The sequence below is a fragment of the Hyposmocoma kahamanoa genome, unplaced genomic scaffold (genome assembly GCF_003589595.1).
Source record: "Hyposmocoma kahamanoa isolate Upper Pololo Valley unplaced genomic scaffold, ASM358959v1 65, whole genome shotgun sequence".
Taxonomy (NCBI): domain Eukaryota; kingdom Metazoa; phylum Arthropoda; class Insecta; order Lepidoptera; family Cosmopterigidae; genus Hyposmocoma; species Hyposmocoma kahamanoa.
In genome coordinates, this window is record NW_020653853.1 from 8,071,710 (window position 1) to 8,096,392 (window position 24,683).

The 24,683-nt window shown below is 36.5% G+C and overlaps 1 protein-coding gene across 1 annotated transcript; it reads left to right on the forward strand.

The window, feature by feature from the left end:
• The first annotated feature begins 1,025 nt into the window (after positions 1-1,025).
• On the forward strand, positions 1,026-24,319 carry LOC113231515. The gene is made up of 13 exons (XM_026465840.1): positions 1,026-1,127; positions 1,218-1,351; positions 1,427-2,221; positions 2,305-2,477; positions 2,562-2,812; positions 2,892-3,104; positions 3,182-3,364; positions 3,488-3,744; positions 21,562-21,688; positions 21,934-22,067; positions 22,162-22,992; positions 23,062-23,228; positions 23,339-24,319. The coding sequence occupies exons 1-13, from the start codon at positions 1,040-1,042 to the stop codon at positions 24,219-24,221; spliced, it is 4,236 nt and encodes a 1,411-aa protein (XP_026321625.1). The 5' UTR covers positions 1,026-1,039; the 3' UTR covers positions 24,222-24,319.
• The last annotated feature ends 364 nt before the right edge of the window (positions 24,320-24,683 follow it).

A 24,683-nucleotide genomic window follows, 5' to 3' on the forward strand; every position in this document is an offset into this window, starting at 1 on the left:
TCCCTATTAGGCCCTGTGTAGATTAAAATGTACATAATATGTTAATATCCTCTCTATTAGACAATGTGTACATTAAAATGTACATAATATGTGACGTGATTCCGATCTAGACAATTATTCCATTGATCACGTAAACGCCCAGTGTACATTATGATAAAAAGTATCACATTGAAATAAAGTGCTATACGTTCTATACAACCATAGAGTATTTTTTATCCAAAATGAGGGCATACCCTTAAATCGCTTTTGTCCGTTTTTTGGTACACTTATTCTTACTAAGTCAGTGCCTGTGCCAAAAAAAAATCTCATGTTTATAATAAGTATTTTTCATTTAATTTGTGATAACGATAACATTTTATCTCAATTTAAATTAGTTATAAAAAGTCTGAAATAAATTATTATTATCATTATTATTATTCTTATTGAACGTTTTAGATACTTTTACGTTTGTGTCAGAGAAGAAGTGTATTTAAGTTTGAGTAAGTAATATTTTGTTATTACTACTAACTGAGAAAACAATGTTGTTTTGTTAATTGACAGACAAAGCGTGAGAATGTCAAAGTACTTCCGAGGATTAAAGGTTATTTATTAAATTTAATTGTGTATTATTTAAAGAATTCCTGTATTTTTATATCTAATAGATGAATTTTGTTTTCAAAGTTATTGCACTGTAACACAGCAGTCTTCGTCTTTTTAACCGGCTCGTCTCTTCAAAATTTGGGGTAAGTGAAGTAATTAGTCAAGTTATGGGTGGAAGTGACATTGGTGGAGTCGACTCTGCTTGTGTCGCAGATTGAGATCGACTTTAATATATTTACGAGAACTTTGAAACGCTGAGTTATTATTAAGTTATCTATAAACTCAAATAAAATTTCACGAACATTTATGATCTCAATTCCAGTTCTTTTGGAAGGGTATCAGTATTTTTGTGTTTGACCCACGATAAGTTATTGCAAGTACGCACAGGTTAGGTACTTGTTATCAGAGTTTGGGATACATATAAATATGACTCGTGATGTGTGGCTTGTTACTGGCGACTATGGCTCGAATCGTGTTGTTTGCTTTGGCCCTCTTAGCGGCAGGCGGGCTCGCTGAGCCTGTCAAGAAGGTCCTGCCTCAGAAGATTGGTAAGAATTCATATATTTTCACATTAGTTGCCCTTGTTCAATAACAAACGCTAGTATGTATTTACAAGACATTGAACATATCATTTGCAGCGGACCCAGGTTTCCTTCAGAAACAAGTGGAGCTCTGGTACTTGTTCTTCCACGTCCATGAGCCAACCTTCGTTCAGGAACAAAAGACAATCGTTGATACCTGGGATATTGAGAAGAACATTGAATCATACAGCGTATGTAGATTTTTAATATAGAATAAAATGTTAAAGTTAAGTCTGTTTATTTTTTCTTTTGTATTTTGTTTACAGAATGTGACAGCCGTCAAAATCTGCGCCAGGCTGATTGAAAATGGTTTGCTTCCTCGTGCTGTACCTTTCACCATTCTTCTCCCCGAGCACAGATTTGAGGCGGTGACATTATTCAACGTTCTCTTCTCCGCTAAGGACTACACCACCTTCTATAAGACTGCCGCTTACTTTAGGGAACATGTTAACGAAGGAATTTTCGTGTACGTTCTGACTACGGCAATTCTCCACCGCCAAGACACTCAGGGCATCGTCGTGCCACCAATCTATGAAATCTTTCCGTCTTATTTCCACAACGGCGAGATTGTTACCACTGCCCAGAGAATCAATACTCACGGCAAGGCCTGGGCGAAGCAAAACAATGTTGTGATTAGGTGGAACGAAACCGTGTGGCCGTACTTTAATTATGACAACGTATTATCTTATTTCACTCAGGATCATGAACTAAATACATACTACTACAATTTTCATATGGCTTATCCGTTCTGGCTTGGTGGCGAGACTTGTCCTCTTGTTAAGGACAGACGTGGAGAATGGTGGTGGTTTATACATAAGTCGATCGTATCCCGCTACTACATGGAAAGGTTATCAAACGGACTTGGTGAGATTCCTGAGCTTGGTCTCGACGTTGTCCAAGAAGGTCACTTCTCTGGTCTCGTTTACCACAATGGTATCCCATACCCAGTAAGGCCTAACCACTACCACCTCGACCAGCCCTGGTTGATCGATGAACTCACTTGGATCAGCGACTATGAGCGTCGCATCCGTGATGCTATTGAAAGTGGATACGTTGTCAACGTAAGTACAAAAATGTGGTATACCTATAGTGTCACTTCCATTTTGTAAAATAATTTTACGCAATCGTTAAATTTTTTTTAAAGGCCCATGGTGAGCACGTTGACATCACCAAAGCCGAAGCTATAGATATCCTGGCAAACTTGATTGAAGCCAACGTCGACTCTCCCAACACTCACTACTATAGAGACTTCATTACCCTGTGGAAGGGTGTTCTTGGCGGTTCCGTAGTCCATGAACACGTTGTACATCATAACAAGTACGAAAATCTTATTCAGATAGGTACCTAATCTTTACATTTCATGACTATAATATATGAATTAAAATATTGTTTCTGTTACAGCATACCGCTTGTTCTGCCTACCGTCTTGGGACATTTTCAGACTTCTCTCCGTGACCCCGCCTTCTGGATGATCTGGAAGCGAGTGCTGAGGCTGTTCACTTTGTGGCAGGAGCGACTTCCTGCTTACAAGCCTGAAGAACTTGCTCTGCCTACTGTTCAAATTAAAAAGTTTGAGGTAGACAAGCTTGTGACATACTTCGAACTCACTCATGTGAACGTCACCAACCATCTCCACTTGGATGAGGAAGAACGTAAGATTATACAAAGTACTATTAAATACTTTTCTAAATAAATCATATCTTCATTGATTCAATTAAATTTTACTTTTAGGTCACAGGCTGTATAACGATGTCAGCGTCCTTGTTGAGCGCCCCCAGTTGAACCACAAAGTCTTCCAAGTCCGTTTGCATGTAAAGAGCGATGTTGCCAGCACTGTTGTCGTTAGGTTCTTCCTTGCTCCCAAATACGACAGCTATGGCTATGAAATTCCTCTGCACAAGAACTCTGAGAACTTTTTCTTGGTCGACCGGTTCATATATGATTGTACGTATGATAATTTTCTTTTTCTACGATATTTTCTAATACGAAATATTGTTTCATCATTACTGTTGCTCTTACAGTGCCTCAGGGTGAGACTGTTATCAAACGAGACAGCACTGAGAATATAAACATCATTAACGATTGGCCTACTGGTTGGGAGACCCTTGTCAAGGCTGAAAATGCTCTTCGCGGCGAAGGTCAATTTGTTCTTGACCAGACACACAAATGGACTGGCTTCCCTCAGCGCTTTATACTTCCTAAAGGTTTGTTGCACATTTTATTAACAGAGTACGAGATAGGATAATTTTCTTTCATGACTGAAAGGCTCTAAAATTATTATTTGATATCTTCTTCCAAAGAGATATCTAATGTGCAATATTTTTCAGGTCGTGTTGGCGGTATGCCTTTCGTCTTTGTGGTTCACATCACAAAGTACCGCGCGTCTAAGGTGCCCTACGGAACAGGTTTCGACCCGGCCACATCTATGGGGCTTGGTTCTGGTGCTATTCGCCTTACCGACGATCCTCTTGGCTTCCCATTTGACAGGCCGCTGCACTCGTGGCAGGTTGAAAATCTTCGTAACTTCCACATTGACGATGTTACCATCTACCACAAACCTACTCCTGAAATCTATGTACCTTTCACTGAATAATTAAAGACTACTAGCTTTGAAAAAGGTTATATATACATCGCTATATTATTCATACAATATGGTTTTAAATCCCACCAAAGCAATGTTAGATAACCGTGTTGGAAATATTTCAATTATCATATTTATGATTAAGTATTTTATTTTTATTGCAGAATATATAATGCATATGTTAGACGTAATGTTCGCTATACTTTATTTATCTGTTTGTAATTTTTGTTAACATATTTAGTATATATATATATATATATATATATATATATATATATAGAGACAATAATATTTAACAGATCTATCACATTCAACCCTATTTATATAAATATAAAATTGTAAATCCGATAAATATGTGACTCCAAGTCTTTGTAAACAACCACGACCAGCAAAATAAACAAAATTGTATAATTTGTATATTTCTTTAATATCTATTTTTAATGGTAATTCAAACCGGAAACCAATTTGTTACTACCCGAAGGAAAGCGGTTACCGCTAATTATACACATTTGCGACATATACTAAGAAGGTAATCTCTTGGCAATTGATAAATGCTTCGGAACTGCAAGATAGCAGTTATTGCACTAACCCTCCGTATCCTTTATCTTATGTGTATTCTGATATATAAGTACTGCTTTGAGGTGCTGATACCAGCCCAAGCATTTAGCATAAACTGACTAGAATCCTCTAACAGGAATTAGTTGCGAATAAGTAATTCAATGAGTAGTTTATATTATTGTCACGTAGAAACTTAAACTTTTGACCAAAGGTTGTTATTTACAGTTTCTGCGAACTTGTACTATGGATAATAGACAGTGATCTATTTAGATCAGGATTCAGGTAGCAATAGAGCTCCTTATTTAAGAGATTGTCCAGGGAAGGACCGCTACTTTATCTATTTCTCCCGCTAAGAAGTAATATGAGCATTACTACTGCGTTCCAGTTTTCAAGGGTGCTGGTGAAATTACAGGCACAAGGGTGTTGAGCGCAGTGGCAGTGCCTCTTAGATCTTTGCGATTTAAAGCTGCGGCGTGTGGTTTACCACCAGACGCGCGACTTATTCTTTCCGTGACTAGGTCATAAAAAAAAGTTTGTTTCAATCTATGACATTTAAAAAAATATTTTATATGACAAACGTGAAGAATTGTCTATTGTTAAAGAGCAACCCCTGAGTTTCTTACTAATTCCTCTCAGGGAACGTGCCTTAGGTACGAATGACTTTTAGTAATAGTTAGGGCTCCTTGTGAAAGAGTTCGTCTAAGGAAGTACTGCCATCTTACCTATTTCTGCCGCCAAGCAGTAATGTGAGCTTTACTGTGTTCCTGTTTGCAGGTGAAATTACAGGCACATGAGACTTGTCAACTTACGTCTCAGAGTGACGGGCGCAGTGGCTGTGCTCCTAAGATCTTTGCGATTTAAAGCTCTGAGTGGCACTGCAACTATCATGGATAGACGTGTCACTAGGCGTACAACTAGTCCGTCCCGTCACTTGGTATTATGAAAAAAATAGGTATCTTGTTAAATCAATTTGACGATTCCAAGTGTAACATTTTAAGAATTTTAATATACATTAACTTTCTATATATGTTATTAGTTGTAGTTTTGAACAAAGTATGGTAAAACTTATGCAAATTAAAATAGCCTCCATACAGTCATTTTTTTTAATAATGTGAAATCTATGTTTATTTTTTCTCACTATAATTATACAGTGTAATTAATACGTACCATATCGTTTAATCCAAAAGATAAGCTACAAATGCTTCATACATTACTTTTTGATAAATTTTTGAACTTTGTATGTTATGAACAATTAAATCTAATCAAATATCTTTATTTCATTAAGGAAATTACTCTTGAAATTGTCGCATAGATTAAAATTACCACTTATCCTTATCCGCTACCTGTACTCAGTAGTGGAACCTAATAGGTTGAATAAAATAATGCTGATGATGATGATGACACATTAATATACATAGTTGATGACACGAAAGAAAGCTTACGCCAAGAAAAATTTCTTCCAGCCCATCCCAGTAGGGACAAACAGAGGAGAAAAATTTAAGTCTCCTCGAAAAATATCGTGCAATGATCGTAAAGGCGTTTTGTGCAGAGCAGTGGGACGTACCATCTGGATCGTGTTATCGGTGTCGAGTGCCGCCCGTAGCCAAATACGGCTACGCCCAATGAAAGGCTCTTAATGCTCTATTACGAAATATAAAAAACCGTTTTATTTCCCAAAATATGATAATAATATGCCTTGACGACTATGCATTACGTAGTATGCATATCTTTATTATTTACCAAAATCTTTTACAATAGAACAATTTTAGACTTTTATAGACCTTAGTTATTTCTACAAATTTCCATATGCCTTACTATAAAAGAAAGAAAATGCATTTTAAAATCAAAATTACGATGTTTACTGCCATCTATTTCATGCATACAAAACTACGTCGTTATTTGTCATAATTTAGTTACGGAGAGAGAATACTGAACAAAACTACTATCACATCTCAGTACATCAAATATTCACTAGATGGCGCAGTACAGCGTCCTTTAGTGTCGAGTAGAAGAACTAATAACTAATTACTACGAAAGTATCTATTCGATAATAGATGTCGCGACCAGTATTCTCTTTAGTTTTTCTGTGATAGTTATTGTAATTAGAAAACACGTCTTAAAAATATTCTTAAAGGTAATTAATTTCATTTATTAAAACTTTCTGGAAGCCTCTCAATATTTTTAGGTAGGTATCCTGGCCTGAGATTTCCACCACAAACGACACCCCGGGTCCAAGAGAAAGGGCATATCTTTCCAAATCGATAGTAAAAACGCATTTCGCTTAAAGAAAAAATAATTTTAATAGTAAAAGATAAGCACGGGTAAAGGTAAGGCGGGTTATATATTAAAGTTATTTCTTTTTTAAAGTTGATTCTTAGTACTAGTGTTATGGAGCAAATGCACAGTAGAGAAATATTGCAAAAACATGGACATTGTGTGATTGCAAAACGATTTTTAGGCGCATTACAATCGTTCTACCTTAGTCCTTGCATATCTCGAGTTGGATCAGTGTGATAGATTTATGGCCTTAATTCTTTTATACAAAAGAAACCCGTGTCCACTGGACAGGGCTGAGTAATAAATTGAATTATTGAAAATGTATTTGAAATATAAAAACCATTTTGTATTTATATTTCTTTTAATACTTGATAGCGTTACATATGTTGCTCTGATTCCAAAGTAAGTAACTAAAACACTTGTGTTATAGAAATCGGAAACAATGACAGTACCAGATCCGAGACAATATAGAAATGTTAGACCCGACCGGGATCGAACCCGGGACCTCAGCGACATCACGAAAACCGATATGCAAGCCATTCGACCACAGAGGTCGTTTTAGGTCAATGACTACGAGTATATTGTGTTGTTGAATTTTCAAATACTTTCATGGTGTCCAGTTTGTGGTAATTAGTGTATTTTGTAAAAAATAAATGAAGTCTAAATATAAACAGTATTTTGTATACAGTAAATAGTATTTATATTTTCAAAGTACGTCATGAAAGTATTTTATAAGCAATGGTCGGAAAAAGGTGTTCCACGTATATAGAAACATGTATAGATATAGCTACAAGGAGCGACATAGAGTTTAAAACCATCAAATATTAATTAATTACTTTTTTCGAATTTCCGGTTTTCCGGATGTATGAAACTCCTCTCTTTATTCTATTTATGAAGATAAATAGCCGTACATGGGTAAGGCCGTAAAAAATAGCACTTTTTCGTCTTGTAGCGTTTAGCAGTAAATTCCCCTCGTAAATAAAATTTTTAATTTATTATTTTCTTAAGTTCTACTAGCAAATGTCGCCATTCCGTCAATGTGACCATTCTCGTTACTTTTTTATTCTCTGCTTTAGTAAAAGGTCAATTATTTACTGCATTTTTTCAAGGCACCATTAGAATTACTTTAAAATCCAACTTCGACTTCCTAGGTCAGTACTTTTGTCCTACGATGCATGCAGTAAATGCATTTCCGGAAATCCGGAATTCGAACCAAAGTTTCGGGCCCTTTACAAGTCTCATGGTCACAAAGTAGACATTATTAAGATTGCGTCACAACTCTAACACGTTTTAATTTATTTCTAATTTCATTTTAAATAATACATTTAATTTAGATGATTAGTTTAGTTTAATGACAGCTGCGGTAGCCTGGGCGCCTTTAAATTAGACGCTTATAGAAAGCCTGCGGCGCGGCAGCCGCACTTATACTACTTGCAAAGCGACGCGCGCGTGATAAAACAGCGGCTCTGCGATTACGTTTTAGAGTTGTATAGTTCATGAACTACGTACTATTAGAAATATATTCTCAACACTGACCGACATGAACTAGTTCGTCTTTCACGGTCTTAATAGTTCATCGGTCTTTTCAAGTTCAGTACGAACTAGGAACCGTATACGTAGATAGTTCAGCTGTCATTTATTCAGTAGGCATGAGCGGAACAATTAGCGATCTTTCATTGCTTTTAGTACAAGTTCGTGTTGAGACGTACTACTGAACGTTGCCAGTTCGTTTTAAGCCTCTAATGCGTACGTTACGTATATGTATAACGTAAGCTTATAAGAAGGTAAGCGTTCATATTTTTTTATAATGCCACGTGATGGGACGAACAAGTCGTGCGCCTGATGGTAAGCTACACGCCTGTTACAGTGCCACTCAGAGCTTTAAATCGTAACGATCTGAGGACTGCAACTGCGCCCGTCACCCTGAGATATAAGTTGACGCCGAAGTCCCATGCGCCTGTAATTTCACCAGCATATTGACATTAGTGCTTGGCGGCAGAAATGTGTAAGGTGGCAGTACTTCCCTGGACGAACTCTTTCGCAACGAATTCTGCTATTATTAAAAGTTTTTAAGTTTTTAAAGTTTTGGTAGGTATATATTATATCTGTATGTATAATATTACCCTACGTGTATATGAAATCTTTGTAAATATTGGTTTGCAAATACACCATTCCAATTAATATATACGTCATTGTTTTGGAAAAGAAGGAAGTATTTAGTTATAATGAATGACACCCTTAAGTAAAGTGTGAAGGAAAATCCAATAGTACTGGTTCCATACAAACTATTTTTAAATATTTAGTACAGTGTACTTATTGACCTCATAATACTGAAGTCCGTAGTAGTTCATGTGAATAAACTACTTGGAGCGTTCGTTCAATGTCCGAGCAAGGACAAAACGAACTAAGGAACTATAAGAACTAGATGAAATAAATGAGCTAGAAGACTGACCTAGTTCAGTTGACCGATTGAACTACATACCGACCGATTAGGTACAAGTCTATTGCGCTTCTAGATATTGTATGAAAATTAGTAGCCATAAACATATACTAGCCATAGACATCTGTAAGCGTCTAATTTGATCTACCAGCCTTCAAGCAGAGAGTAAATCAAATCAATTTTTTCGGAATTTATAAGCGAGCATTTTTGTATGGAACATTTACCCAAAGTATACATAAATGAAATAGGGTGCATGAAACAGCTAAATAACTATACTTTACAATGATAGGGTCGCATACTTGTACGTATTGGGAATGCAAAAAATAAGCATATTAAGTCATCTGTTTATTATACCATATTTATATAAGACTTCCAACCTCCCGAACAAGCCGGTTTCCGAAAGGGTTTTAGTACCATAGATCACATCCATACGCTGCGGCAGGTTATACAGAAGACAGAGGAGTATAACCGGCCACTTTGTTTAGCGTTTGTGGACTATGAGAAGGCCTTTGATTCGATCGAGACCTGGGCGGTGCTGCAGTCTCTCCAAACGTGCCAAATAGACTAGAGGTATACAGAGATGTGTAAATACTTATACAAAAACGCCACTATGTCAGTCCGATTCCGACAGGATCAGAGCTCTAATCCTATCCAACTGCAACGAGGCGTGAGACAGGGAGATGTGATATCTCCAAAGATGTTCACTACTGCGTTGGAGGATATTTTCATCACATCAATGGCGAGTACCTAAAACACCTTCGATTTGCCGATGATATAGTTCTTATGGCTGAGACCTTGGGACACCTGAACACAATGCTCGAAGATCTCAGTAGTGTTTCCCAAAGAGTGGGTCTTAAGATGAACATGGACAAGACGAAGATCATGTTGAATGTCCATGTTGTACCCGCTCCAGTTAAAATTGGGAGCATTACACTCGAAGTTGTTGACCATTACGTATACCTGGGGCAGACAGTCCAGTTAGGTAAGTCTAACTTTGAGAAAGAGATCTCTCGTCGAATCCAGCTCAGATGGGCAGCGTTCGGGAAACTACAAAAAATCTTTGCGTCCAAATTACCTCAATGTCTCAAGACGAAAGTCTTTGCCAGTGATCACATATGGATCAGAAACCCGGTCCCTTTACTATGGGCCTCATAGGAAGGCTTAAGGTCGCTAAGCGGGCAATGGAGAGAGCGATGCTCCGTATTTCCCTAGGTGATAGAATCAGAAATGAGAAAATCCGTAGGAGAACTAAGGTAACCGACATAGCTCGAAGAATTGCTCAGCTAAGTGGCAGTGGGACGGGACACATAGCTAGGAGAACCGATGGCCGTTGGGGCGGAAAGGTTCTTCAAAGGCGACTGCGCACCGGAAGACGATCAGTGGGTAGGCCAGGTGGACCGACGATCTGGTGTAGGTCGCGGGAAGAGGATGGATGCGGGCAGTGTAGGACCGATCATCGTGGAGATCGTTGGGGGAGGCCTATGGGGGAGGAGCAGTGGGCGTCGTATGGCTGAATGATGATTCATATAAAAATCGGTTATAATGAAACTAAAACTATGTTACTATAGCCATACATATACATAGCCATTTCCTATCGTTTTTCAGCAATGAAAAAGTAGCGGAGTTAAATTTTTACAGATACTATTATTTAGCATTTCCATGCAAAAACGACCATGAAGAAATATGATTTTGTATGCAAAAAATAAATAAAAGTTTCACAAACGTGGGGTTTATGCACCGTTTTCTTTCTACTCCCATCGATTAAAAAAATGTATATATGGAATTAATAGTGGCGTATAACTGTATAGTAAAAAAGGTATTTCGTGCGTGTACATACAATTTTACAAAACAGGTAAATTTTAATCAATGGTCTTTGATTTGAAATTTACTATGAGCTTTTCGGTGACGGAAAACGTTGTGAGGAAACCTGTACACACCTGCAAAGCTATTTAATGTTTGTGAAGTTTCCAATCCACATTAGGAACTACAGTGCACTTTTATTGTTAGAAGAGGTCTGTGCCAGGCAGTGACTATATCGCACTTAATACTATAGCTTAGTGGACTTTCTCAGAATCGATAAAAACGAATTACTCACTTTCCGCAAAAAATCATTAAAATTTATGTTTACGTTATAATTTATTATAGACACTTAAACAATTTCTCAAATATGCTTAAAAAAATGAAAAAAAAATGTAATATTTTGAATAAGGATTATTTTGGTCAGAACTAGCTCACATAAAGTGCGTCTCATTTTGAGTTCAGTTGATAGCTTTTGATTATTTCTTACAATATTCTAATCGATCGATGGTTTTTTTGACGTGTAGAGAATAAAATTTTACGTTCAGTAATGATACAATGTTAAATTTCACATATTCTGAGTTTATTTATTTATTTATTTATATATTTTAGAAAAATTCACGGACAAATAATACAATTATGGTATACTTAAATATGAGTAATCCAATGCCATTTACGAATTTTCACCAACATGAAACAATAAAAGTGCTTAGCAAGCCAAAAAGAGATTATAGGAGAATACAAAGAACACAGTCAATAAATTTAAAAAATAAAAAATACTATTAATATACGATTAAACCTTAAAAGATGGAAAAAAAAGTCTAAGAATTAAACGAACTAACCAGTGTATTATGTTACAACACTATTGTAATAGCAGTGCGGTTTATAGGCTAATTATTATTATTTATTCACCTTACCTATTTCACCTTATCTATTTCTGCCGCCAAACATTAGTGTGAGCATTGTTGCGTTCCGGTTTGGAAGGGTTATGGGTGCTGGTGAAATTACAGGCACATGGGACTTGTCAACTTATGTCTCAGGGTGACGGGCGCAGCGGCAGTGCCCCTAAGGTCTTTGCGATTAAAATCTCTGAGTGGCACTGCAACTGTTATGGATATGTGTGTCGTTTATCACCAGGTTTCGTCCCATCATTAGTATAAAAAAAAAATGTAAACACTTTTGACGTATGACCACGTGTGGCTTTATTATACCAAGATATTAAGATGGAAATGTTACTGAATTTTGTACCATTTAAGTGCCTATTACAAAACCAACTTTACCAGCAATATTTAAATACAAAACCACTGAACTAAAAAAACTGATATATCCATGTAATACAGGGTGAATATTTAATTTCATGATGTTTAAGGCGATGCTTTAACCCACGAAAACGAACTACATTTACTTGGTACTATCATAAAAAAATTCAATAAAAAGTTCATGTTCTTAAATAAAATATTTGCAAGACGTACATATGTAGCGTAAACATGAATGTTCTTTGGTAACTTAAAAATGAGGTATTTAAATTAATAAGTTTGGTAACAATAGTTCAGAATACTGGTTTGCATCAACTTTAAGACATAATTAGTTGATGCCGTAATCATGGGATCTGTAAAGTGCCCGAAACTATGGTATATTTAAAAAATAGTTTTGTTTCAAATAACCTAAAAACTTCGCATAGATACTGTATATATTATATTGCCAAGGCCCGCCAGTGGATAGTATCTGAGTCGATAGATAATGCAGTATAAAACGATACAGTAGGTGCATACCTCTTTCACAATACTTGATAAAAATAAGTCAAAGCCATTAACAGGAGAGGGCGATAGTACTTCTAGTAACACTTGGCAACATTTATCACTAACATTTTTATTTTTATAATTAGCAAAATGGCCGTGATCTCTAGACCCGGAGGAGACGGTGCGGTTGTTATTCTTTTCGAGGGTTAACTGAAGGGGAATGCATTTATTTTCTCAATAAGAAAGGGTTATCGGGGTTTGTCAACATGAGGTAACTATTGAGATGGATAAGGATTTAATTTTGAAGATCCATTTTCGTTACGCAAAAACCGGTGAAAAGTTTATTTTAATTTTCCTAAATCCTTAAATTAATTCATTAATTAATTAACAAAATTTTTAAATAACAAATCCCTTAATTTCATTGTCAAAATTTGGACATTATTGTGTGTGTATTATTGTTTCAAAGATCGAAGAACACCAAGAAAAATTCTTTCAACCCGAGTGGATAATACACAAAATAGTAATTAACAAAATAGTGAGCATTTTCACAAATCATCTCAGAACAGAGTGCCAAAAAACGGACCTCATTCATCCCCCTAGTTAGTCAGCCTTAGAGGTGGAATATTTTCTTCAAATTTGAAAAAATGGGACCACTGCAGAGGTACGCTCTTTCCAACAAAAACGAATCATCTAAATCGGTTCAGAAACAGTTAGAAAAAAAACAGTCTAATTGAGACACTCCTCCTTTTTTAAAGTCGGTTTATCACTTACAGGTTTCTTACCACTAAATCCGGTGCTTAATACTTACAATAATAACAAAAATGATTCGACTTCAGTTTCACGTCTGGATGAGTGTGGCTTGTCGGAAAAAACTGAATGACAATTGTAACGCTACAAGAAATAGTTGCAAGAAATAGGCACATGGGACTTGTCAACTTATGTACCAGGGTCACGGGCACAGGAAACCTATAATCTATATTTTGATGTTATTAAAATTTCTATTATTATTTTGGCTACTACTTACATTTTACAAATATTATCCTTAAAATTTACCCAAATAACTATTACTGCGTTTAAATCACTGACTGACTTACTAGATTCATGTGTGCGCACCCGTGTGGTATTATTTAAACACATGTTTTACCTAGTTTAGTCTGTTGAAGTGTACGTGAGTAAATGTATAATATAACTTGAGTAGTAGTAGAGCTTCTTGTGAAAGAGTTCGTCCAGGGAATTACTGCCACCTACCTATTTCTATCGTCAAGTCGTAATGTGAGCATTAATGTGTTCCGGTTATATATTTATACATATAGGGTAAGAGCGCGATATTAACCTAAGAGCTAAGTCCAAACTCATGGTACCACGATTTCGTTTAACAAAGGTAAACGACACTTTTATGGGGAACTATATACGTTTTTACAATAATATTCCGGAGCATGTATTAAGATTATCATTTCCTAAGTTTAAAAACTACATTTAAAATATTTCGATTGAAAAATCATATTACAAAATTGAAGACTACGTGTTAGATAAAGGTGTATGCAAAGACGACCCGGCTCCAGAATCCACACAAATTTGATTCAAAGTGTATTCCACAGCATTTAAGTTTATTTGAAAAAAGCAATCCTTAAGAGTTTCTTGCTCGTTCTTCTCAGGGAAGTCAGCGTAGTGAACGAGCAGTAGCTTAATGTAATGTAAATGTGACGTTTTCAAGTGTAAATTTATTTTACCTATGGAATAAATGATCTTTGACTTTCACTTTGATAAATATTCTATATCTATCATCTCAGAGGCGCATACGCGGTTCGATTTCACGCTTAAAAACCTTTGTACGGCTATTTAATTGTACCACAGTAGGGCTAGGAATACATGTGTCCGGATTAAAATAATAATTACCATGGACATTAAGTTGTATGGAAATAGCTCGACACAGACTGCTTGCATGAATACAACTCATCTCCTGCTTACTTCTGAGATTGGTCACGCTCTTGACTAATAATAATATAATATAATAACGAAACACACTCATGTCGCCGCTCTAAGAAAAACCTGTGTCGCGGGTGCCATGGACCACACATAGACAACCACAAATTACGCCCAAACTCACGAGAGAAATAAATGTAGGCCGTACACAAACATTTCTCTCGGCCTGGGAATCGAACCCAGGCCCTCTGCGTGGCAGTCCAGCATGGCCACGGAAACAGTGAAAGTTGAGTTCGGCTGCATATTACTGCATGTATATATGTATATCCGCTGAAATGTAACGTTTGTGATTCCGGTGACAAGGCAACTAGTATCCTTCATATATATTATCTATCCTTTATTAATTAGGTTTGAAATTTGTGTACTATACATGCTTTGTTTTTTATAATAAAAAAAGCAACTAACAGTTATCTCTTTGATTTAATATTAAACAATTTTCTTGTAATCATTTCGGTGTTACTGATTCATTAAATTGGTGGACTGAAATGAGAAATGATAGCTACCACAACTTAAACACTATATTTTTTTATAATATCAAGTGACGGGACGAATAAGTCGTGCGCCTGATGGTAAGCTACACGCCTGTCCATAACAGTTGCAGTGTCACTCAAAGCTTTAACATAGATCGCAAAGATTTGAGGGGCACTGCCACTGCGCCCTTCACCCTGAACTATAAGTTGACAAGTCCCATGTGCCTGTAATTTCACCAGCACCCTTACCCTTCAATTCGGAACGTAGTAATGCTCCAATTTTTGCGTGGCGGCAGAAATAGGTAAGGTAGCAGTAATACCCTGAACGAATTCTTTCACAAGGAGCTCTACTACTACTGATTATGCAAGTTCACGCAATACTAGAACTTGTATTCTACGTGATTTTTAACAGAATTTTCCAAGAAACTTTAAAAACGCCGACTTTTTTATTTTTATGCAAGTACACAACACAATTAATAAGAAATCCGTTGTCTGAACTCTCTCTCTTAGAAATCTCTGTTGTATTCTACGTAGACACTAAAATACTCTTTACTGCTGAGTGCAGTATGGTCGGTGGTAGGTACGTATGGCATTTGAGGCTTTAAGATTTAATAATTGTTAATTATGTAGTAAACATTCTATACAGTGAATAAGGATGAGAGGGTATTCTTGTTTATGTAATATTTAACAGTACCCCGTCTCAGCATGCTACAGTGTCTCCAGCGGTTGCCAGGTGAGCTTGAGAACGATCAAATTGCTGGGGCCTGATATCTTTTCTTCGACATAGATTTAAGCAGTTGTTTGATTTTAAATGTTGTATGTTTTGCGTTGAAGAATAAAGTCTTTGTATTTTTATTTTATTTATTTTTAATTGCCAATACTTTTACAAATGTAATGAGAACTTGCATACTGCTCTACCAATTATCGTGTAGTTTTCACTATCCAATTAATTTTGTATATTGTATATACAGAAATTTTAGATTTTATTTGTAAAGGAAACCGAAAAACAATAACTTTGGTGTCATTTGAAAACGTAATCTAATATTTCTCATTAACTCATGGTATTTGGTATCGGCTGATACACATTTAATAAAATGAAAAAAGGTATTTTTTTTGCCAAAAAAAAAACAGAAAAAATTCGATTCGATTCGGATCGAAAGATTTTCTTCCAAGTGTTCGATCTTTGTATTAATAATTATAACAAACCAGTGGAGTAGTTTAAGAAAAAATAATTGTATATCAATTCAATGCACATTTAATTACAGTTAATAGCGACATCTCTAGCCAGGGCTGGCAGCTGTAAAGTTAACTGGGTGTCGAAATACTTTCATAGATTTCCATACATGACGCTACGGCTAAAAAGCAGTTGAAAACTAAATACTAAGATCCTACAGCAAGCATATAGAGAAATTCGTGAGGTCCGCTGGTTCGTTCCGGGACTTAGTTAGCATAGCGTCTGACACGGTTTGCTAGAAGACGTCGGTTCGAATCCGGCCGAATTGAAGGAATTTTTTGTATTAATAATTATAAAAAACCAAAACAAATTATTATAATTATTTTCCCTTAATGGCGGCAACTATGGTTGGCCCATCGGGTATATAACCAGAAATAGAGACAAAATAAGGGCCATCCATCCCTGGTAACACATCAGGTAAATGGCCGTTATCACTTTTAAATATCAACTTTAATTTGCGCTGAAATCACAAATTAGAAAACTGAAATAGTACAGCGCCAACAACTGAACTGTATGTACGTCTCCGTATATTCCAAAAATATTCTGTATTTATTGTGATAAAGATAATATCTCTAACAATGGGGGCTGTTCCATTCGGTGGTGTGGGAAAATAGCAAAACATCTAATTACAAAACAAATGGAATCATATTTCATCGGTAATTATATATTAAATATGTAATTCTGCATTTTCGTCTACTATAGCAAAGCTCAAGTTACACTGGTCGTTGTACGACACCCGTCAATTGTTTCGAATTCAGGTTGGCCAATCGAAGCGCCGTTGTCACGTTGGCAGAATAGTTTTCAAACAAATTAAACGACATTTCGTCTCTATTTCTGGTTATACGAGTACATATACTCGATACATAGTTTCATTGTAATCGGGTAATTCCCACGAAGAACGTCAATGATTAAGCAGCAGAGAGATACTTATTTTTGGAAGAACCTCTGCGGCGGACAAATTATATAAAAGCATCGAGTATATAACCAGAAATAGAGATGAAATGTCATTTAATTTGTTTGAAAACTATTCTGCCATTTCATTACTGTGGCAACTGCGCTCCGATTGGCCAGCCCGAATTGGAAACAATAGACGGGTGTCGTCAATGGGTGTCATCAACTGTTTCACTTCAAATCGACCAGTTAACTTGAGATTTGCTATACTGGACGAAAATTGCAAAATTACATATTTAATATTTAATTACCGAGGAAATGTGATTCCGTTTGTTTTGTAATTAGATGTTTTGCTGTTTTTCCCATATCACCGAATAGAACAGCACGGCATTGTTAGAGATATTATCTTTATTACAATAAATTCAGAATATTTTTTGGAATATACGGAGACGTACACACAGGTCAGTAGTTGGTCTGTCTATATTTCAGTACAAACGGGAGTTGATATTTATAAGAGCTGTATTGCTAATGTGTTACCATGAATATATGGCCCTTATTTCGTCTCTATTTCTGGTTATATACTCGATGTATAAAAGTCACAATGTGTTGAAGTTGCCTCAATACATAGACCTTTGTGTAAGAAGTTTTATGCGGAACCTCACTAAGAAGTAAGGTGATAATAAGAACGTATTAAAGGAAAACTTATTCAATTAAATGTGTAATTGCATCATTTTCCAATCAATAAAAACTTTATTTATTAACGTTTCAATTTACTTTGACGTGAAATTGGACTAGGCTAGTGTCGTTCTATCCTGTAATAAGGGCGTAAAATTAGTACCCTTTTTTCAATTAGATGTATTACGATGATTATTTCCTTGAGTGGACAAAAATAAGTGTCAAAATATAATACCTACTTAGAAAAATACAAAAGCCATCCAATTGTGCCATAACTAATTATAAAAAACTAAAGTGAATAAAATGGTCTCTTCTTCTTTGTGCTAAGGCGAAATGAAGGAACCAAGTTATTTATCAATGTACGTACTTACTACTTTTTTATACCTACTTATTCGGTATCTATTTAAACATGGACGGATGCAGTGATTGTTATCAATGTTTTCCATTGAAAACTTGACATTGGTTACGTAGTTCAAAAAACAAATTGCACTGTTGCAGTTTAAAAATAAACAACTTCTTTGTGACTTTTTGGGGATTTTCATTAATACATGAAAATTCAAATTTTGTAGCAGTAGAGTTTCTTGTAAAAGAGTTCATCCGAGGAAGTGCTGCCACCTTACCTATTTCTGCGGCCAAGCTGAGAATGATTGTCCGAAATGTCACAGGCGTCCGAAGTGTCTTTTTATCTCTAGGTGTGCAAGCGACATTCGTATTTTCTCGGACTTAGTGCACAAGCGACATCCGAAGTCGGTTCGAGATTTCTAGATTTGTATAGTCTCGGATTAGGAACGAATACGAATCGGATGTTGTGTGCATACGCGCTTGTAGGTGGGATATTTTCTTCAAATTTAAATGGGAGCAATACTGAGGTATCCTCATTCCAACAAAAAATATTAAAATCGGTTCACAAATGCCGGAGGCATCGCGTAAAAAATACAGTCGAATCGAGAACCTCCTCTTTTTTGAAGTCGGTTAATAAAGTCACAAATTAAATCGTTTGTGACGGTGTGACCTCCTTACACCATCATCCCACCTTTTTGTATCGCCTCTCTCCATTCGTATCGTATCGTTTTTTCTTCTTCTGCTCATATATAAGTTTAAAATTTTGAATTGTTCCATTTTACCTCGCATTCTGATTTCGTTTCTTTCCATCGTCACTCTCTGCGCGATCGCGGTAGCGAAAACATCTACTTTCTTATTTTTGAACCGTTTACATTTTAAGATATTAATATTGTTGATGTACAGAATAAATTCCTATAAACCGGTCTTTCGTCTTTGCAACTGCTAAAACATGCTAAGTAAGACGTATGGAGGCTACGGGGCTGCGGAGACTATTACTACCCTTGGACCAGGCTATATTACTGCTATCCTGGCTATTTTACAGTTTACAGAACGCCACCATCACCAGCAGCGCCATCACACGTTTACCCAAAGATTGTTCTTCGTTTAGTTGTTATGGATGTACGAGTCTTATATCAATAACAACTAAACTAATAAACTAAACTAACTAAACTAGTAAGAAATTTTTATAATGGCTTACAATATTTATGTTACATATTGAAAAAAAAATAGGATGTTGGATATTTTGTAATTTTCAAATAATAAAGCAATTAAAAATTACAGTTTTACTTAAATTTAATTTACTCAAGTACTATGTCTCTTTTACAAAATACTTAAGTGAATTTATTCATTTTTAGTAAAAAAAAACTGAATCAGCATGGATGATAATTTCAAACCTTGCTTAGAGTACAGATCAGCTATGAGATCAGTCCATCTGTTTGGCAGCTACGATGCCAAAGACTGACGTACAGATAGATACACGGACAAGGGCTTCAAATTTATAACTTCCCTGTTTTGCGCCGGGGATAAAAAATAAAAAGTTAAAAAAAGTATTTTTATAGGACGTTAAACAGTATGCGTCTGAAAATGTTGTTATTAGTCATGAGGTGATATCACTTTGGTTGGATTTCTGTAGCGTATCGCTTCCAGCACAAATGCAGAAGGCTGTCTTGCTTGATACGGCATGTATCGTTCACCGGTTCTTGAACCTGAGTCCCTGACGCCGGGCGACTGTGCCATTGCCGGGAAAGCCGGGGAACACCGCCTCTCCCATTTAAAAATTCAAACTTAACCTTTTACACATTTAGACATTTAGTGAACCGATTTCGATAATTTAAAGACCATTTGGTAAATTAGGAAATCGATCCCGCTAAATGCTACTTCCACTATTATTCGCGTATGCTCAGTATACATATGCACGCCTGTGTTCTTGGCTATGATTCGTGTTCGACACCTCTCTCTGTGCGAGTGTAGTCTGGCAGAAGGTACCCTCGAACACCTGTTTTTTGAAATTCACCTGTCAAATTTTGAGTAAAAATCGCATGTCTTCCTAATCGATTGGCGGAATCATCGATTGTATCATGAAGGAGCATTATAATAACATTATAAAGATGGTTTCTTCTCCATCTTTATAATGTTATTATAATGCTCGTTTGGTCAAAATTTACCCGCTTTGTACAATTTTATGTACACAAACGAAATACCTTTTTTCATCTACATTTTAAGCCAGTATTAATTCCGTATATAATTTTTTTTTAATTGATGGGAGTAAAAAGAACAAGCTGTATAAACCCAAAAAGTTAGTAAGGTTTTTTTTATTTATTTTTTGCATATAGTAATGAAATTTCTTCTTGGTCATTTTTGCATGGCTATACTAAATAATAGTGTTTGTAAATTCTAACTCCGCTACTTTATTATTGCTGAAAAACGATAGAAAATGGCTATGTAGGCAATTGTAATATAGTTTTAATATCATAATGACTTATTGTTATATGAATATTGTATAATAAACAGATGATTTAATATACTTGCCAATCCCTGCAAGAATGCGACTTTTTTTATAATATCAAGTGACGGGACGAACAAATCTTACGCCTGATGGTAAGCTACACGCCTGTCCATAACAGTTGCAGTGCCACTCAGAGCTTTAAATAGCAAAGATTTGAGGGGCACTGTCACTGCGTCCATCACCCTGATATATAAGTTGACAAGTCCCACGTGCCTGTGATTTCACCAGCACCCTTACCCTTTAAAACTGGAACACAATATTGCTGACATTACTGCTTGGCGACAGAAATAGGTAAGGTGGCAGTACAGTACAGTACAGCAGGACGAACTCCTTCACAAGGAGCTCCACTGCTACTAAACCTCTCAACTGCTACTATATCTCTAGTATTGCAAAGTATAGCTTATTTAGCTGTTTATTGCACCCTATTTCATTTGTGTGCTTATTGGGTAAAATGTTCCACCCAAAAGTGCCCAATGATCTTTGAAGAAAATATTCTAGCTCTAAAGATGAAATCGGAATGTTGAATTTCAGACACTTTTCGTTAACCGATTTCAATAAAACTTGGATCATAGATGTAATTTCAATGAAAACACATACAATAAAAAACGAAACCGGATAAGCAAACTTTTGAGGTAGGTTTTTTTCATAAAAGGAGTTGTAATTAATTATACAACAATACTATAATAAAACTGTGCAATGTGAAAAAATAACAATTGGTGGAGTCAATTGGAATATGTTTGTGTCTATCAGATAGATATGTAAAGGCCACCAATAAAATAAACAAACAGAAATTTGGCACCTTCATCATTATCTATCCAAAGGTCACAAGATATGGATGACATTAAGTTATCAACGAACTGGATACAATTTTGGTGAGTGTTGCAAAAGTATAAAAGGTGATTTGGGAGAGAGGAAAGGCACAGTTCACTCCTCGTTCGGGAATAATGAAGTCTGTCGTCATTCTAGCCGGTCTCGTGGCCATTGCCTTCGCGGCAAATGTGCCTTCCCAACACCATACTCCTGTACTAAAACAGGGTAAGTAAAATTTTCTCGGCAAAAAAATCTTGTCAGCTTTGCGTGATCCATGAACAATCTTTTATAATGTAACATTTGAAACACATAAATATTAAATTTCTTAATTGTCTGTTTACTTTACTTTATTTTTAGTTACAAAAAGCAACGAGGTTATAATTTAGTTAAATTTCTCACTTTTCTTTCTCTTATTGGTTATTGCTATTATTGTTACTATTGTTTCAAATTGCATACTTTTTCCTTTTTAGTTGACGGGTCCTTCGTAACTCGTCAGAAGCAGGTGTTGTCTCTCTTCACGTACTACAAACAAAATAACCCTGAAGCTGAGTGGTACAAAATTGGTCACGATTACGATGTAGAAGCTAACATCGAGAATTACACTGTAAGTATTTGTTTATTACTTTGTTTAATAAAATGGCTTTCTCGAGATTCATTCAGAGACCACTCAATACCAATAATCGTATTTTTAAATACAGAACAAGAAGGCAGTTGAGGAGTTCCTGCACCTCTACAAGACTGGATTCCTGCCGAAATATGAAATATTCTCGATCTTTTACGAGAGGATGAGGGAGGAGGCTATTGCTCTCTTCCACTTGTTCTACTACGCTAAGGATTTCGATACCTTCTACAAAACCGCGGCTTGGGCCCGCGTGCACTTGAACGAATATCAATTCGTGTACACTTTCTACATCGCTGTTATCCATCGGCCAGACACAGAGGGCTTCGTGCTGCCTTCTCCTTATGAATTATATCCTGAGTTTTTCACCAACATGGAAACCATGGCCAAAGTTTACCGTATAAAGATGCAGGATGCTCCCATCGTACCTGAAGTCGCTCGCAACTACGGCATTGTCAAAGAGGACAATTACTTTGTCTACTATGCCAACTATTCCAACTACTGGACCTATGGCAATGAGGAGCAAAGACTGTCTTACTTCACCGAAGACATTGGTCTAAATGCTTATTACTATTACTTCCACTCGTACTTCCCCTTCTGGATGGACGGTGGGAAATACGAATTCCTGAAAGATCGTCGTGGTGAATATTATTACTTCTTCTACCAGCAACTTATGGCTCGTTACTACGTGGAACGTCTTTCAAACGGATTGGGCGAAATTCCCGAATTCACGTGGTGGAAACCAATAAAGTATGGATACACACCTTTCTTGTCTACTGTGAACTATCCTTTCATCCAGAGGAATAACTACTACTCCATTCCTGCTGAAAAGTACTATGAGGAACTACAGTTCTTGGACACTTACGAGAAGACTTTCACGCAGTACTTGCAGAGAGGCCAGTTCAAGGCTGTAAGTAACTAAATTTCTTAAGATTTTTTTCAACAAACATCTTGTTTTAACTAACTGTTTTTATTTCAGTACAACCAGGATGTTGATTTCCACAAATCTAAGTCAATCAACTTCGTCGGCAACTTCTGGCAAACTAATCCCGACCTGTACGAGCACGCCGGACCTAGGAACTACTTCCGTTCTTACGAAACCACTGCCCGCCATCTTCTTGGTGCTGGTCCTGAGCCTCTAGACCAGTAAGTACTTCCTTTATCTCTGGATAACTTAACTGGTTTTTAAATAATCTTTATATTTTTATATCATAATGATTGTGACATCTAACCAACATATTTTATTTATTTTAAAGATACACGGTTCCGCCCTTCGCCCTCAACTTCTACCAGACCTCCCTGCGTGACCCGATGTTCTACCAGATGTACAGCAAGATTCTCAAGTACTTCCTGCAGTACAAGGAGTATCTAGAGCCGTACTCTCAGAACCAACTCCGCTACTCTGGTGTAAAGATCAACGACGTACATTTCGATAAACTTGTCACCTACTTCGACTTCTATGACTACGACATCACCAATGGAATCTACAGGAACACCGAGGAATTCAAGACCATGACTCCTAGGTACAAGGTTCGTCAGCCGCGTTTGAATCACAAGCCTTTCACGTTCACCTTTGATGTCAAGTCTGATGTTGAAGGAGAAGCCGTGTTCAAGGTATTCTTAGGACCCAAGTACGACAGCAAGGGTTACCCTATCAACATTGAGGATAACTGGATGAACTTCTATGAACTAGACTGGTTCACGTACAAACTGAAATCTGGCCAGAACAAGATTGAACGCCATTCCAAGGAATTCTACTACTACAAAGAAGACTCTGTGCCTGTCACAGATATCTTCAAGTACCTTGAACAAGGTAAGGTGCCTTTTGAAATGTCTGAGAAATGCGAACACTTCCCTAACAGGTTGATGCTCCCGAAGGGTACTGACGGTGGCTTCCCGTATCAATTGTTTGTGTTTGTCTACCCATACGAGGCTCCCAGCGAGGAGTACAAAGAACTCGGTCTAATTGACAACAAACCTTTCGGCTATCCATTAGACCGCCCAGTGTACGAGCCTTACTTGTACCAACCTAATGCGTACTTCGAGGATGTGTACATTTATTTCGAGGGCGAGCACTTCCCTTACTCTATGAATAACCCCTTTTACGTTCACGACAAAAACTTCGTTCCCAAGAACTAGAAGGAGAGAGAAAGATTTCAAATAGTGTTCCATTGGAACTTCACATTGGATATGTATGCTGATAAAACGTTATAGAAATAAACCAATTTTATACATTACATATTGTTTTAATTTTAAACATTGTCGTGTGTTAAATGTCTACTCTCAAAATATACAACCGCAGCTGCGTACTAAATCAAAACGATCCTTGAACCGTTCGCAGTTCGTGAGCTACAACGGTTTCGTTTTGGGCTTCGGATCCCATAGACAATAACGGACCATAACGTGAATGTAAAGTGTGAATGGTGAAATAGGTTCTTTTACATGCTTATACAAAAATTTAACTGAACAAAAGGCGTATTTCTTTAGTGTTGTACCATAATCTATCGAAAAATCATTATCGACTTGCAAACGTTTAATTAAAGTCGATCAATATTCCATTTGGGAATATCCGGGAATGTCTTGTGAGATTTTTTTTTATTT

Excerpts from the sequence above, each read along its gene's own strand:
- LOC113231515 (XM_026465840.1), top strand. The coding sequence starts at position 1,040 with ATGGCTCGAATCGTGTTGTTTGCTTTGGCCCTCTTAGCGGCAGGCGGG. Across the intron at positions 3,365-3,487 it reads GCGCTTTATACTTCCTAAAG|GTCGTGTTGGCGGTATGCCT; the intron begins GTTTGTTGCACA and ends AATATTTTTCAG. Across the intron at positions 22,993-23,061 it reads AGAGAGGCCAGTTCAAGGCT|TACAACCAGGATGTTGATTT; the intron begins GTAAGTAACTAA and ends TTTTTATTTCAG.